Consider the following 16,497-nt stretch of genomic DNA (forward strand, 5'->3'; position numbering starts at 1 on the left):
CTGAGACACAGGGAGAGGGAGAAGCAGGATCCCCACAGGGACCCGATGTGGGACTCAACCCCAGGAGCCCAGCGTCACACCTTGAGCCTGAACAGACGCTCAACCACGGAGTGACCCAGGTGCCCCTCTTTTCCTTTTTCTTATCCATCACCTTCCACCCTTCTGCCCCCACCTCTGCCTGCTCCTTCATCTCATCTCCTGTCTTTTCCTCCTGCAAACAGCTTCATCTGTGGTTGCCTTTCAGCCTCTGAAAGAGGTGGAGGAGTTGGCAGTGGGTTGAGCATTGGTTTTGGCGCTTGTGCTTGGAGAGGAGAAGTGGATTTTGAATTTCTGGTGGCCACCTGGCCTGCTTTCCCCTTCTTCATGATTTTGACTATTGGGAAGTGGGGGGTTGGGTCAGGTGTGTAAAATTTTGGTCCATCCTTATTTCTCTGGACTACCTCTTGGGTCTTGTCCTACAAGGCATCTTTCTGATCAGGTGACCTACAAGTCCAAATGTAGGGAATTTCTTTTTTTTTTCTCAGATTTTATTTTTGAGAGAGAGAGAGAGAGAGGCAGAGACCTAGGCAGATATCTAGGCAGAGGGAGAAGCAGGCTCCATGCAAGGAGCTCAATGTGGGGCTGGATCCCGGATCATGGGATCACGCCCTGAGCCAAAGACATACACTCAACCGCTGAGCCATCCAGGCGTCTCGAATTTCATCCCGGATCATGGATTTATTTATTCATGAGAAACAGGCAGTGACCAAGGGAGAGGGAGAAGCAGGCTCCCCGCCGGAAGCCCGATGTTGGAGCCCAGGCCCCAGGACCCCAGGATCACGACGTGACTCCAAGGCAGATGCTCAACACGGAGCCACCCGGGCTCCCTGTTTCTTTAGTGTCAAGGGAAGCAGACAGGCAACCTGTGTTCAAAGGGACAGAAATAGAGCCCTCGTGCTGAGGTTTTCCGAGGCCTTTGGACCTGGGTCGGTGTGAAAGCCGAGGGAGCAGGGCCCAGAAACGTTCAAGGCTGAGAATTTCCTTCCTGACATTCATTTCACAGATGCTTGATTGAACGTGGTATCGTATGGCAAGCGTCCTTCTATGTTTGGGTTCTAGCAAGACCCAGAGAGCCGAAGCTTCCAACCTCACAGACTTAAAGTTGCAAGTTGGATGCAGAGATAGGCAGGCAGCAGGCAGGGCCGGAAAACCGGCACCCCCGTGAGTCGTGTGTGAGGAATATGGGACCGCAGGGTGGCTGCAATGCAGCCTGCTCCGGATCCACCTGGGTCAGTAGCGTTTCCCGACTCAGGACGGGCGCCAAACAGGGGCCTTGGGAATGTTTTTCTCCTCTTCCGTGGGACGAGGATATCTGCCCCTTAGGGGACACCCGCTCGCCCCCACCCCGCGCTTTTGGAACCACCCAGGCTGCACCGGTTCCGGTTCAGCTTCCAGCCAGGCAAGGGCACACTGGAAATCTCATCCGAGGTGTCCTGCCGCCCTCACCCCCAAACACCCGGGTCACTGACTGGTGGGAGACGTTCCTGATCAGATGTACAAATGTCTGCAAACTGAAACCGGTCCTTTCCTTCCTGCCTCATCTCCCCATGACCTGGCACCGTTTGTGGACAGAGAGCCTTCGTGTCGCCACCACCACCACAGCAAACAAGGACTCAGTACCAGAACTGTCAAATGAGAATCTGTCCTGTCTTAGCCTATTTCCTAGACGGGTATGGTCGGGTGTGTCTAGAGATAGAAGTAGAGCATGTGGTCGTGTGTGGGAAGCAGAGGAACACGCAAGACCGTGGGTGGCAATGGGGAGCAAGGTGTGGACTGGGGACACCTGGGGTGGCTCTGAGGTTGAGCGTCCACCTTTGGCTCAGGGCCAGATCCTGGATCCTGGGATCAAGTCCCACATCAGGCTCCCTGCACGGAGCCTGCTTCTCCCTGCCCCCCATGTACCTGCAGCTCTCTCTGTCCCTCATGAATAATTTCACGTTTAAAAAAAATACATGTAAGGACGCCTGGGTGGCTTGGCATTTGATCGCCTCCCTTCAGCCCCAGGCATGGTCTTGGAGTCCCAGGATCAAGTCCCGCAAGGAGCCTGCTTCTTTCTCTGCCTGTGTCTCTTCCTCTCTCTCATATGAATAAATAAAATCTTTAAATAAGTTAAAAAAAAGAAAGAAACATAGAAAGAAACAAAGAGCACAAGGTTGTCGGCCGGAAGCAGAGGAACATGAAAGACCATGGGTGGCAATGGGGTGTAGGAGGGGTGGACTAGAGATGCCTGGGTGGCTCAGCGGTTGGGCATCTGCCTTCAGCTGGGATTGTCATCCCGGTCCTGGGTTCGGTCCCGCATCGGGCTCCGTGCGAGGAGCCTATTTCTCCCTGTGACTAGGGTTCTGCCTCTCTCCATGTCTCTCACCAAGAAATACATAAAATGTTGGGAAGAGAAAAAAATATCTGGGGATGGGTTAAGCATGATCAGGGTCAGCTGAGGGGTTGAGTCAGTGGGTCCGTGTTACAGGCGATCCGACACTGGTCGCAACGGAAAAAGTACACAAGACATGAGTGTGAGAACATCGGGGGGCAGCAAGGATAGGGCTGCTGGTCGACCCATGGATGGAAAAGAGACTCAGAGATAAGTGGAGATCGTTTAGGCCACGAGACTTCTAATCATTGGCTTTACCGGGTAAAACTGCATGAGTTCGCAAGTGAGCACCAGCTATCCTGAGGGAAACTTTGGAGGCAACCAGCTACTAGATGGTTGGATGACCCTTATGCCCCCATATCGAGGGCGGAGGACCAATTTGCACATCAGGACCCTAAGGACCTCCCCCAGAGTTTCCTCTGGCTGTCATTGATCTCTGTGTGTCTCTTTCTGTGCCAGTACCACACCATCTAGAGGGCCACAGCTTTGCAGTACAACCTGAAATCCGGCATTGTGATGTCCCCGACTCTGGTTTTCTTTTCCAATATTCCCGTGGCTATTCGGGGTCTTTTCTGATTCCACACAAATCTTAAGGCCATTTGTTCCAACTCTCTGAAGGACGTCCATGGGATTTTGATAGGGATTTCCCTGAATGTGAAAATTGCCCTGGGTAGCATTGACATTTTCAAAATATTCATTCTTGCGATCCACGAAAATGGAATATTTTTCCGTGCCTTTATGTGTCTTGCTCAGTTTCTTTCAGAAGAGTTCTGTAGTGTTCAGGGTATAGATCCTTTACCTCTTTGGTGAGGTTTATTCCTAGGTGTCTTCTGCTTTTGGGTGCAGTTAAAAATGGGACTGACTCCTGAATTTCTCTTCCTTCAGTCTCATTGTTAGTGTATAGGATGGCCACTGATTTGGGGCTTTGATTTTGTATGCCGCCACACTGTCGAATTGCTGTATGATTTCTCGCAAGCTTGGGGCGTTGTCTTTTGGGTTTTCTCCGTACAGTGTCACGTCATCTGCAAAGAGCGAGAGTCTGTTGACGTCTTTTTTGTCAATTTGAATGCCTTTTGTTTCCTTTTGTTGCCTGATAGCTGAGGCTAGGACTTCTAGTACTAAGCGCGGGGTCTCTGATCCACCCGTCTCCCCAGTTTCTGTGGTGACAGGGGGCCCCAGGACCTCCTTCCCTGATGGATCAGAGAACTGGTGCTGTTCAGCAGTTCAGCTTTCCTCTGCTGATGGCAGGAGTGAGGATCTCTAAAGTCCATCCATGTCGGGCCACAACCTGCAATTCTTTTCATCTTTTATAATGACAGTGAATGGATTTTAGCCTGTTCCGATGCCAAGAGGGCCCTCTCACCCCAATGTCTGGCAAAGGGAAGAGATGGATTGAGGAAGTCCTTGTGCTGCGGTGAAGTGGGATGTCACCCGTCGCTCAGGGATATGTCCCATCGTCAAGGTAAAGCTGCCCTGGTTTGCTGTCGCCCACATTCCTTGATATCACCCCATTTCCCCAGGGAGATGAGGAAGAGGGGGATTTTCCCAGGACTTCCAAGCGAAAAGGGGGAAAAGAAAAAAAAAAGACTAAAAAGAAATGACTACCTGGGAAAAAGATGTAACACGTAGAGTGTGGACACCTGGTGCCCACTCGGGATGATGCAGCCTGGTCCAGGCCAGAGAAGTGGGTGAGAAGCAGCCATTCCCATAGGCGAGGCTGAGTCCCCCTGTTTATCCCTCCCCCCGGCCCCTGCTGTATACCAGGCTGCGTCACTGAAACTGAACACACTGTTCCTCCTCAGGAGTCAGCCCTACCAGCCCTTCTGCCCCCGCTCCCCACCATCCAGGACCCCCCGCACCCCCCGCCACACACACACACACACACACACACACACACACACCCGCCGCCACCAGCCAGGCCAAAGGAACCTGGAAACTGGGATCTGGCTCCCCATGCCCGCATCCATCCAGGCTGGAGCTTTTCCCCCCGTGACCCCCAGAGCACAGACTCAGGAGATGTATGCAAACAAAGTGGAACGAGGCTTTATTTTCAGCTATGGAGGAAACTCGTAGAACATGGGAAGGACATGGGGAGGGCAGGAATCCAGTGTGGGTCGAGGAGGAGTCCTGTGCGCTGCAGGACTGGAGGCAGATGGGACACGGGCCTCCGCGCACCGTCCTGGGGCCTGTAGCCACTGGGATCTGACACAGCCTCGAGCCACCCACCTTTGGGTCAAAATGCGGGGCAAGGCTTGGGAGTGTTCCGTTTGCTGGCTTTCGGGATGCCCAGTGTCGCTCCAGGACCACAGAAGTCAGGGCCAGACTAGGGTTTCCCATGGACATGAGGTGTAGCCTAGAGGGAAGGGGCACGCTGGCGACTTGCCAGGAAGCTACGGACTCAGGCCAGCATTTTCGTCCTAGACCCCAAAAGAGTGGATTGCGAGGTGTCGGGAAATGACTTGTGGCCCGGCGCAGCTCTTTTGCGACTCCCCGAGCCCGGGGCAGCTGACGAGGGGCTCGGCCTGGCAGGGCTGTTCCTGGCTGTGCTCAGCACAGAGGCAGCGCCACGAGGAGTAGGGCCCAGGAGCCCCGCGACCCTGCAGGTGGCCTCGCGGGCAGTGCTGCTGGGCTCTGGGCTGGGCCTCGGGGGCCTCTGAGCGGCTAGGTCCCTCGGGCTGGGACTAACAGGAGGGGCGTTCGGGCCTCCAGACACAGGGTTGTGTTTGGTGCTGGCTCGGGCGGTGGTGTTGGGGGTGCTGCCGCGAGGGTAGCCCCGGGTGTTCGGGCCCAAGCTGTCCCCAGAGCGGTGTGTGCTGCTCGGGGCCCCGCTGGTTTGTGGTGTAACGCTGTGAGCGCCAAAGCTGCGCCTCTGATCCGGGGCAGCCTGTCGCCTCCCCAGGCCTGCGGGGGCTGCCGCAACCCCGAAGTTCAAGGGGGCTGGGCTTGTGGCGCCGGCTATTGGGCAGGGCTGCCAGCTGCCGGACCCAGCATTGGTCACAGAGCCAGGGGCGGTGGCCGTGCCAGGGGGCACGACAGCTGGGGTGGCAGCACAGCCTGGCTGGGTGCCAGCATGGGTGCCCGAGGTGCAGGACGTGGGCGAGGAACCCCCCAAAGCCTCCTGTGTGGCGCTGCCCAAGGAGAGCTGGCCTAGAGCAGAGGTCAGGGCGCGGGCCGTGGTTGTGGCTCGAGCTGCCCGTGGTCCGTAGGGGACAGGGCTGCAATGGGTGGTGGCTCCCTGACACTGCCCATCCGTGGCCCCGAGTGTGGGCTGAGCTGGGGTTCCTGAATTCCCACAGGGATGGTTCACAGGTGTGCTGGGGCTCCAGAGCCCCAGTGCGTGCAGGCCAGTGCTGGCTGTGACTGAGCCCATGCTGTCCCTGGAGGGCATCGGAAGGCCCTGGGCAGGTGGATAGAAGCTCCCACTAGAGCCACGGGGAGAGCCCAGGAGCAGAGGCATGCAAGGGGGAGTGCAGTCCATGGAGGTGACCTGGACGTCAGAGGCTGGCTGGGCAGCCAAGCCTCCGGATGTGCCGCTCGAGGGGCTGGAAGGGACGGCGCAAGTGACCGGCAGACTCCTGGAAGTGGGGACACGAGGACCCATGGTGGGAGGGGAGCTCTGGGAGCTGAACGCTGGACAGTCGACAGACATGGGGCTAGGGCAGTCCCTTCTGGAGCAGTCCGTGCTGGTAGCAGTGGGGAAGGCACAGCTGGCAGCTGTGAAACCGCTGACCCAGTGCTTGGTTGGCAGAGAGCCCCCTCCCTCGCCTCCCATCACAGGGGAGTCCACGCCGGGCTTCACCCTGGAGGGGGGCAGGGACTCTGCCACAGCTGTGGGAATGGGCCGGCCAGGAGCTGGGCTGCTCAGTGCACACGCCAGGCCTGATGCAGAGCAGGGAGCAGGCCTGGACGGGTCCCGGCCCTCGGCAGACAGGTCAGCCCTGCCCGATCCCGGGCAGGACGCAGAGGCCAGCAAGGTGCGTGGGGCTGGGGGCACGGACCGTGACAGGGAGGAGGGGGCGCCAGGGGAGCTGGGCTCCCCCTGAGACAGAGGCGGCACAGAGACAGCCCCTCCACCAGGCGGCAGGACAGCCAGGGGACGCGGGGAGTCCTGCTCCGCCCGCTGTGCACTTAGGCCAGGGGCTGGGGGGACAGCTGGCAGTACAACAGCCCGTGCAGCAGGCCAGGGCAAGGCACTGCAAGGGCACGTGAGGCCGCCCCTCGAGATGCCCTCCATGTCCCCTCGTCGCAAAGCACGGTCGATGCGCTGGAGGGCGGCTCTCTTCTCCGCGTCTAGGTCCTGGGCGGTGACTCGAAAGCCGAGCACAGGGGCTGGCGGCAGCCGCACAGGATCCCCTGGCCTGTGTGGCAGCAGAGGCATCTTGCGTCTTCGGGGCCTGGAGCAGTGAGACGTGGGTGAGCGGTTCCTGCAGGTTTCTTTCTGCCCGGTGGTGGCACCCGCCTCCTCCTGGCGCTGGTTCTCCATCTGGCAAGGCACAGAAGGCGCCGCGGGACGCCAGGGGCTGTCTGGGCTGACTTTGTCTGGGGGCGTGGGGGGCGGCCAGCCCTGTCTTGTGGCTGGAGCCCTCCTCCTCTGCGCTGACGGGACCTCCCTGGTGGAGCTGTAGGAGCTGCTGATGGCATTTCGGTGGCGGCAGGAGCTCCTGCCGGCCGGGTGGGACTCCTTGTCAGCTGCGTCGTCTGATCCCTGTGCGGGGAGGCTTCTGTGCAGAGGCCCGGGCCTGGGCACAAAGGAACGGGGGCTTGTGTCCACCCTGAAGGGCCCGAATGCCGGCTGTGCTGCCCCGGAGCCTTTAGCGCACCTTCTCCGGGCGTCTGGGGGCCCCGTGAGTGCGGGGTCCTCCTGCTCCTCCCGGGCCCTCCACGCCGTCTTCCCTGCGGAGACATCTTGGGCACAGCTGGGTGCTGACGTTGGCCCCGGGGTGACAAGCCGCAGCTGCGGCACATAGGCAGGGAGTCTGCCCGGGACGGACGCGCAGGTGAGGGACGCCTGGGCCTGGGGGGCTGACAGCTTCGCCCTGTGCAGGCCGCCGCGCCTGCGGACCCAGGCGATGAGCCCCAGAAGAGAGCGCAGGGTCCACAGGATCACGGAGTGCCCTGCGGCGGCAGCCAGGGACGAGCGCCCAGACCGGGTCGCGGGACGCTTGGAGGATGGCCTCGGGGTTGACGCCGGCGCGGGGACCGCCGGGCCCCCCTGCGGGCCAAGGCTGGTCGGGGGGCGCCGGGCGCGGGCTGCAGGCGGCCGAGCCCTGCTGCCAGGGGCCGACCCCGCGGGGCCGGGCCGTGCCTGAGGGGCGCAGCCTGCCCGGGGAGGTGCCCATCGAGCGCTTGGCTCCGGGCGGAGGCCGTGGGTGCAGAGCTGGGCTCCCGGCGCTCTCCTTCAGGTGCCAACGTGGCGGCCCAAGGCCCAGAGCAGCGTTTGGCCCGTCGCCAGGATACGGCTTTGGAACCCGGGGCGCCTCAGAGTGGGGCACGGGCACGAGGCCCCGGGGGCGCAGGGATTCTGCGGGAGGGCCCCCGAGCCCTGGGACCGCGTGGCAATGATCCTGCTGACGTGTGGCCACCCCGCGACCGCCACCCTCAGCTTTTCCCAGATCCCTTGCAGAGGGAAGGATCTCTGAAAAGGGGGTAGGGCGGGTACCTTGGCACTCTGCAGGGTGCTCATGACTCCACTTTTCTTTTTTCGCTATGAATGTACTGGGCTCTTTTTTTGTGTGTGTCTTTTAAGATTGTATGTATTCATTCATGAGAGAGAGAATGAGAGAGAGAGAAAGGGAGAGAGGCAGAGACACAGGCAGAGGGAGAAGCAGGCTCCATGCAGGCAGCCCGATGTGGGACTAGATCCGGGGACTCCAGGACCATCCCTGGGCCAAAGGCAGGTGCTAAACTGCTGAGCCACCTCCAGATCCCCAAACCCACTGGGCTTTACCCAGCTTATGCATTTTTCAACAAGTCAGTGTTTTGATTTTTTTCTCCGTGGTTTAACTATTTTCTATTTACTTGATTTCTGCTCTTTTTCCTCAGTTTACCTACTTGGGTTTTATTTGCTTGATAACTTTTCCAGCTCCTTTTCCCTTTTTTAAAGATTTTATTCATTTATCCATGAGAGACACAGAGAGAGAGAGAGAGACTGAGACATAGACAGAGAGAGTTGCAGGCTCCCTTTGGGGATCCCAATGCATGGGACATGATCCTGGAACTCTAGGTTCTTGGCCTGAGCTGAAGGCAGACGCTCAACCGCTGAGCCACCTTGGTGTCTAGTTTTCTAGCTCCTTCAAAAGAAACGTAGATAAGTGATTTACATCTCTTTTTTTTTTCTAATAGAAGCATGCACAGCTGCAACCTGATAGCTCAGCACCAAAATCATGCATTGTATTTTTCATCAAGATTTTATTTATTTATTAATGAGAGAGACACACACACACACAGGCAGAGACACATAGTGGCAAAAAGGGTTGGCGGCTGGCATGGAAGTGGTAAGTGTACTTATGGAACGCCAGCCATCCTTAGGGAAAAGGAGCATCCTTTACCTGGGAGGGCAGCAAAGTGGCCAGATAAATTGGGCTGGTATTTTTAAGCTAGGTCTCTTCTGTACTTGAATTGAAAAGCATCATCACCTAAATGTACTGTTTAGTAAGCAGTCTATAGACAAAACCAAAGAAAAATATTTATTAAAAATTGGCCCAGAAGTACAGAAACCATGAATTGAGTCATGTTTTGTGACAACTGCTCTGACAGAGGAAGTGTTTCTCCAGGAGTGAATGCATGAAATGCTTTCTTAAAAAGAAGGTATCATTGACAGTCAGTGACGAAAGGAAATGGGCCCTGGGGTGGGTGGGTGGGGTATTCCCACGCACAGGGAGGGCAGATTTGATGTTTTAAAAAATAACATCCTTAAAATAGAACAGTCCCCAGTGGTACAAAGAAGTGAGCTACAAAGCAATGGAAAGATATAGAGGGACCTTAAATGCACATGGCAAAGTAAGGGAAAGAAGCCGGGCTGAAAAGGCTACAGACTGTATGATTCCAATTGTACAACATTCTGAAAAAGGCAAAAATATTGAGAGAGGTAAAAGATCACAGCCTGGGGGCTATGGGGCCAGGGGTGGAGGGACCGACAGGTACAGTCCAGGGAATTTTTAGGGCAACGAAATTATTGTTAAAATATTACAGAAGGACTTTGTAGTGGTGGATACTTGGCATTATGCATTTGACAAAACCCAGAGAAGTGCACAACACTGAGAGTGAATGCTCACATAAACTACGGACTTCAGTTAGGAATAATATATCAATATATCAGTTCATCAATTGTACCACATGTAAGACACAAATGCAAGAAGTAAATAATAAGACAAAATGCCGGGCAAGTAGGGTAGGAGTGGAGGGGGGTGGTAGTTAAGATCCCAGCTCTACTTTATGCTCAATTTTTCTGCAAATCTAAAACTTCTCTAAACGCTTTTAATTAAACCTCCTCTAAAAAAAATGAAGTATCAATTTAAAAACATATATAGAGAGTATCTTTCTACCATTTTGAAGCCAATGACTCAGTGGTTTCTCCACTAGCATGGATCAGATAAGGCTAACTTTGTTAAAAGTCCCAAGAGCAGCAAACCCCTGGGCAGAGATCATCTCACTCCTTGCACAAAATTCTGACACATGCTGTCGGGCATTTCTGGGTAGTTTGTTCCCTTTGGCCCACACAGGCACAAGGAATGAACGGACACACACAGCTGAGGATAGTGCACAGAATCTTCACTGACAATGAAACTAAAACTCAGGTTCCCTTAGTCAAATTGCCTCCACCTCCTTCTATGTGAACCACAGAAGCCACCGTCTCATGAAAAAAATTAACTTTAATAACTTTTAGTGAGGCGAGGTTCAAACTCCCAAGTTTTCTCTTAGGAAATGAAAGGGATTGTAGCAAATCTTTCAGTAAAATCTGTAGCAATGTTTTGCCGTCCTTCTGTACACAGGAGCCCCTTCATTACTCAATCTTTTCTTCACATGTGGGTGGTTGTACATGTATCAAAAAACAAATGTTCACGAACACAGCTGACAGGAACCACGTGTAAAATCAGAGTCGGGCCACGTAGGCAGGTTCCTGCTGAGCTTCTGTACCTCCCGTCTAACTACAAGTAACAGCAAATATCACACAGCCAAGTTCAGTCAATCCTGTGAGTCAGGCCAACTACCCCCACTGATTGGGTCAGAATGGAAGCTATTTCTTGGGTCCTCAGCACCAGCAACTCAAAACCCATAGTAAGCCAAGGTCCAGGTATGCCCTGAACTTGGGACACCCACCCCCTTCTCCCCAACAATAAGATCAAAACATCATCTGCTCGTGTCAGCAGAGAGCCTATCTTTAGAGAAAGCCAGATGCATTTCAACATTTGGCATATTCTATGCCAAAATAACGCAACCAATCACAGTCGAGAGAACACAGAGAAGACAACTGAACAACATTCAACTGGCAACACAGGGCTTGCCTTTGCTTAGGGTCTATTAAATTTAATAACTGCCCCCTCTGTGGATTTCAACAGAGAACTTCTTCAAAATAAGAGTGGCTCCTATTAAACTTAATTACTTGCCTGTGGCTGCTGTGGCAGAGGTGTGTCTATCAAACAGGTGGCTCTTAATAAAGGAATGGTTCTGTAGCAAAAAGTAGATGTTCTAGTGCTTTCTTATGGTTGCTTTAACTTTCTGGTTTATTAGTATTAATTCCTGGAGCTTTCCTTTTAACCTCTCTTAAGGCGTCACTCCCTCCTGTGAGTTACGAGTGGTCCTGTGAAAATAAATGTCCACATATACTTGGCACATTATTGAAGCTGCTGGTTTCAAAACCGGACTTGGGGGACTTGATAGAAACTCAGTCAGAAGAGATGTTTAAAAATGAACTGCATCAAAGACAGCTGGGGTTGAAATCACATGAAGGAAGCAACCCCTCCTGATAGGCCTTGACTGATCATTTGGGGTTTTTCCACTGGCACTTTCTAGAGTTTGTGGTAATAGTAAAATAATGTTTAGTCACTTTATTTATTAGACTAACGCCTATTCTGCTGACCTTTGGAAATATAGTTTAGGGACTAAGAGTCATAAAAAGAGACATCTTTAATAGTCCTGTGCAGTTGATTAAGTGGAATTTTTGGTATTTAAATATTTTGCAAGAAGAAATTCAAGACCATTTGCTGAAACAAACAAAAAACATGTAACCTTAAAAAAATTACAGTTCTTAACTCTCTGTCTCACATTAAAAAAAAAACCAATCCTACAATTGTAGAAAAAAATCATCCATACAACCTGCATTGGCCTCTCTTAGAGTAACAAAAGGCAGACAACATATATGACCCTACCCTTATATCTCTAACTCACGTATCTTACCTCTCTAAGAGACCTCACGAAAGCATCAGAGAGGTCCATGGGCACAGAAAGAAACTGAAATTCCTCAGAGATTCTCAGAAGAATCTTTTAAGATTTGTCCAGGCCTCAGCACACTTAAAATGACTAGCTTCTGATACAGATCTGAAGTTCGCACGTGTTCTCTCGCAAACGAGTCAGCTCGGACGTGTGGGACTTCAGAGGCTCTAGAAATGGAAGGCCGTGCCTTCAGTCTGTAATCTGGCTTACAGGCGACATCAAGAAGAGAAAGGAACGCAAGCAGAGGAAGGCCTGGCCTAAGACCCTCAGGAGAAGGCCCACCTCAGTAGAAGGTGGAGACCGCGCCCACCGAAGGGGACACAATTCAGCAGAACGAAAGCTCGGTGGCATTAACTTTCATCTTAAGGAAATGATGCCAGCTCTGGCAGGCTTTCAGTCTTTTCACTTAAAATGTTCAAGTACTTGATAACCTCGTAATCCAGAGGACGCGGTGTGCCAGCTGTCATCCCCTTGCCCACACGCCGCTGATAGAGAGTTACCGTGAGCCTCGGCCCAGCCTGCAACCCCAGCCTCACCCAGCGCAGGAGTGGGTCTGTAGTTAAAGTATGGTCTTTACCTGAAATGCACCTGGGCACGTCGGTGATGGCAGGAAACCCCATGCCCCCCGTGGAAGACAGCGGGGTGGTGGAGTGAATTGACGGGAATGTCCTCTGGCTCAGGTAGGATGGATAAGACTGGTCATAGGACCACAGCAGGGAAGACTGCTCCTGTCTGGCATCTGGGAAAAAGAAGAAACACCTTTAGAGTACTGGCCACTATGGACTTAGAACATGCAGCCCAAAACTGAGAGAGGATAAAGCAAGAGAAAAAGGAGAATCCATAGGGACTACTGATTTCCTGTGCCCCACCCACTCAGGCCCTGGATGGCACAAACCTTGCTAGATTTCCAGGCTCGATGAATGTGACAACATGGGCCACGCATAAGGACTATTTCTCTCTCACACATAGGGATTTCTATTTAGAAAGTCTAACAGCATTTTGAAAAATCTGCTCCAGTTCTCTTTACCAAGTAGAATTTGATTTATTTTCTGTATCTTCTCATATTATTTCAATGAACACATGTTACTGTCAACTTTTTAAAATAATTTTTTATTTTTTTATTTTTTATTTTATTTATTTATGATAGTCACACACACACAGAGAGAGAGGCAGAGACATAGGCAGAGGGAGAAGCAGGCTCCATGCACCGGGAGTCCGACGTGGGATTCGATCCCGGGACCCTGGGCCAAAGGCAGGCGCCAAACCGCTGCGCCACCCAGGGATCCCCCAACTTTTTTTTTTTAATTAGAATTTCTTTGAACAATCAACTTGGTTAAAGAATAGGGAGGGATCCCTGGGTGTCTCAGCGGTTTGGCGCCTGCCTTTGGCCCAGGGCACGATCCTAGAGTCCTGGGACCGAGTCCCAGGTCGGGCTCCCAGCATGGAGCCTGCTTCTCCCTCCTCCTGTGTCTCTGCCTCTTTCTCTCTCTCTCTCTCTGTCTATCATAAATAAATAAATCTTAAAAAAAAAAAAGAACAGGGGACTGTACTTTTTCCCTGTTGTGTATCCAGCTACTATCTTTCAGATGTGCTTTTTGGTTTATAAAGAACATGTTTCTGTGATTTCATTTTCTTTCCAGGGAGGTCAATGGATGGCACTTTCTACCAATGGGGTTAGGAGGTTGGGGGTAGATACGAGAACAGAGGGAGCAGCATGTGAGAACACGGAGGAGGGCAGCCAGTTTTAGGATTCTTGTGTTAAAGCTACCCCAAAATATAACTTTTAAGAAAGAGACTAATTTAATTTCAAAGTCAACTGCCATTAAGAACTGAAAAGCTACAGGGCTCCCAGCTGTCTCCATTGGTTAAAGGTCTGACTCTTAAAAAAAATTAAAATAAAAAAATAAAAAATAAATAAAATAAAATAAAGGTCCGACTCTTGATTTCGGCTCAGGTCTTGATCTCAGGGTTGTGAGATCGAGCCCTGTGTTGGGATCTGCACTGAGGGGTAGTCTGCTTAAGACTCTCTCTCTCTCTCTCTGCCCTCCCCCCACCCCACCTCTCTCTTAAAAAAAAAACAAACAAAAAAACCCCCAAAAGCTCCATCACTATCCAGTTTCAATGTTAAGCATATGAGTTTCTGACAGTAAGAAAAAACCCCAAAACAGTAGAGCAGGGATGTGTCTTTAATCCTATTGGAATCTGGTTTAAAGATGCCACATGTTTGCAATACAGCCTAGTGTTACCTACAGTCACTGTAATAATAAAAATAATGGGCAGCCAGCTTGTTAGGGTTAAGTGCTGAGCATTAACGGTATCTTTTGATGTGTCTCCATGGGGTTTCTGGGAGGCATAAGCTCAAAGCCAGTTATAAAGCCACTTACAGTTTATCAAAGGGCTTCAGTCTACAGAAGAAAAAAAGGTAAATTTGCTATATATTTCCAGTGTATATTTCAAACTGTTTTATTCTCATCAGAGGGCTAATCAAGCAGAATCATAAGCACATTTTTTAATTTTTTTTTGCTAATTCTAAAATGTTTTGCTACATTTTTAAAAAAGATTTTATTTATTTATTCATGAGAGACAGAGGGAGAGAGGCAGAGACACAGGCAGATAGAAAAGCAAGCTCCCCAGGAGGAGCCCGGTGTGGGACTTGATCCCAGATTTCAGGATCATGCCCTGAGCCAAAGGCAGATGGTCACATTTCAATACAGCCAGTCACAAGACAGCACTGCATATTAGAATATTCAGGGACTTTTGAATGTGCAGAATTAGATTCAAGTTCTGAGACTTCTAGAGCCATCTCTAATGAGGTGGGGGTAATTATCTCTGAATCACAGGGATGTGAGAATTACACTAGAAAACCTTGAAGAGAGGACCAGTACAGGGAGGCACTCAGTAAGTACTGATACTTGTCTTAAAAAAAAAAAAGGAAAGAAAAGAAAAAATCTCTTGGTGACACAAGGGCGGTCCCCAGTTAAAACACACCTGATTTGGCACTAATATATTTGGAACACATTTAAAATTATTTCCCTAACACCTATTAACCTCTGAAAATGAAAAGCTTATTTTTTTAAAAACGATCCGTATGTTTGAATAGTCAATGTAGGCTTATCTCTAAAAATAAATATGAGGATAACAAGACATAGGTTCTTTCTGAAATGATTCCTCTTTTAAAGCCTCTTGGTTTTTCCATAAATCAAGACAGTTAGCTTCAGCTATTTCTTGTTTATTTGTTCGATTCAGAAACAGTATATTTAAAGGCTGTCTAAGTAGGACAATACTGAGTCAAAATAATTAAATACATCTGGATATTTGTCTGATGTTTCCTGTATCAACAGATACATAGGAAAATTCCATCCAATTCAATGTCAGGGAACATTTATCAGTTTGTGATTTGAATAAAAGTACAGTACTGTAAATGGTTAACATACACTTTACTTTCAGAAGTCTAAAGAGGACTTGGTCTTTAATGAACTTTTGTGCTTTAAAATGTTTAAGGCTGTTGCCTGTGTTCTCCCCTAGGATTTTGATGGAATCTTGTCTCACATTTAGATCTTTCATCCATTTTGAGTTTATCTTTGTGTCTGGTGTAAGAGAATGGTCCAGTTTCATTCTTCTGCATGTGGATGTCCAATTTTCCCAGCACCGTTTATTGAAGAGACTTTTTTTCCAGTGGATAGTCTTTCCTGCTTTGTTGAATATTAGTTGACCATAAAGTGGAGGGTCCGCTTCTGGACTTTCTGAACTCGGCCACAGTAACTTCCTGCAAGATACATCCATGAAGGCAAGAGAAACAAAAGCAAAAATGAACCATCGGGACTTCATCAAGATAAGAAGCTTTTGCACAGCAAAAGAGACAGTCAACAAAACTAAAAGACAACCTACAGAATGGGAGAAGGTATTTGCAAATGACGTGTCAGATAAAGTGTTAGTATTCAAGATCTATAAAGAACTTATTAAACTCAACAGCAAAGAAACGAACAATCCAATCATGAAATGGGCAAAGACATGAACAGAAATCTCACAGAGGAAGACATAGACATGGCCAACATGCACATGAGAAAATGCACCATCACTTGCCATCAGGGGATACGAATAAAAACCACAAGGAGATACCACCTCACACCAGTGAGAATGGGGATAATTAACAAGGCAGGAAACAACAAATGTTGGAGAGGATATGGAGAAAGGGGAACCCTCTTGCACTGTTAGTGGGAATGTGAACTAGTGCAGCCACTCTGGAAAACTGAGTGGAGGTTCGTCAAAGAGTTAAAAAGAGATCTACCCTATGACCCAGCAATTGCATTGCTGAGGATTACCCCAAAGATACAGATGCAGGGAAACGCCGGGACACCTGCACCCCGATGTTTATAGCAGCAATGTCCATAATAGCCAAAGGGTGGAAGGAGCCTCGGTGTCCATCGAAAGATGAACGGATAAAGAGGATGTGGTTTATGTATACAACGGAATATTACTCAGCCATTAGAAATGACAAATATCTACCATTTGCTTCGATGTGGAGGGACCTGGAGGGTATTATGCTGAGCGATTAAGTCAATTGGAAAAAGGAGAAACATTATATTGTCTCATTCATTTAGGGAATATAAAAATTAGTGAAAGGGAATAAAGGGAAAGGAGAGAAACTGAGTGAA

At 50.6% G+C, this 16,497-nt stretch overlaps 1 protein-coding gene and 1 non-coding gene across 17 annotated transcripts in view; both read right to left on the minus strand.

The window, feature by feature from the left end:
* Nucleotides 1-4,808: 4,808 nt before the first annotated feature.
* LOC119871759 (nuclear envelope pore membrane protein POM 121-like) lies at nt 4,809-8,093 on the minus strand. The gene is made up of 2 exons (XM_038538806.1): nt 8,070-8,093; nt 4,809-7,715 (listed from the first exon to the last, which is right to left on the minus strand). Exons 1-2 carry the CDS (start codon nt 8,091-8,093, stop codon nt 4,809-4,811), a joined length of 2,931 nt encoding a protein of 976 aa, XP_038394734.1.
* Nucleotides 8,094-8,628: 535 nt separating this feature from the next.
* Nucleotides 8,629-16,497, minus strand: part of LOC119871867 — a 34,927-nt gene continuing 27,058 nt past the window's right edge. For 9 of the 16 annotated variants that reach the window (XR_005359616.1, XR_005359613.1, XR_005359615.1 and 6 more), the window contains one exon: nt 15,056-15,608. This is a non-coding gene — a transcript (uncharacterized LOC119871867). Of the gene's footprint in view, nt 12,582-15,055; nt 15,609-16,497 lie in introns of those variants that run through there. The other 7 variants (XR_005359607.1, XR_005359608.1, XR_005359609.1 and 4 more) reach the window with 7 other exon arrangements.

Source organism: Canis lupus, chromosome 5 (assembly GCF_011100685.1).
Source record: "Canis lupus familiaris isolate Mischka breed German Shepherd chromosome 5, alternate assembly UU_Cfam_GSD_1.0, whole genome shotgun sequence".
Lineage (NCBI taxonomy): Eukaryota > Metazoa > Chordata > Mammalia > Carnivora > Canidae > Canis > Canis lupus.

What these genes read in the sequence shown, in the direction of transcription:
- LOC119871759 (XM_038538806.1), bottom strand. Translation starts at nt 8,093, where the DNA reads ATGAGCACCCTGCAGAGTGCCAAG. An exon ending in GCACCCTGCAGAGTGCCAAG is followed by an intron (nt 7,716 to 8,069) that starts GTACCCGCCCTA and finishes TGCGCCCCTCAG; the next exon opens with GCACGGCCCGGCCCCGCGGG.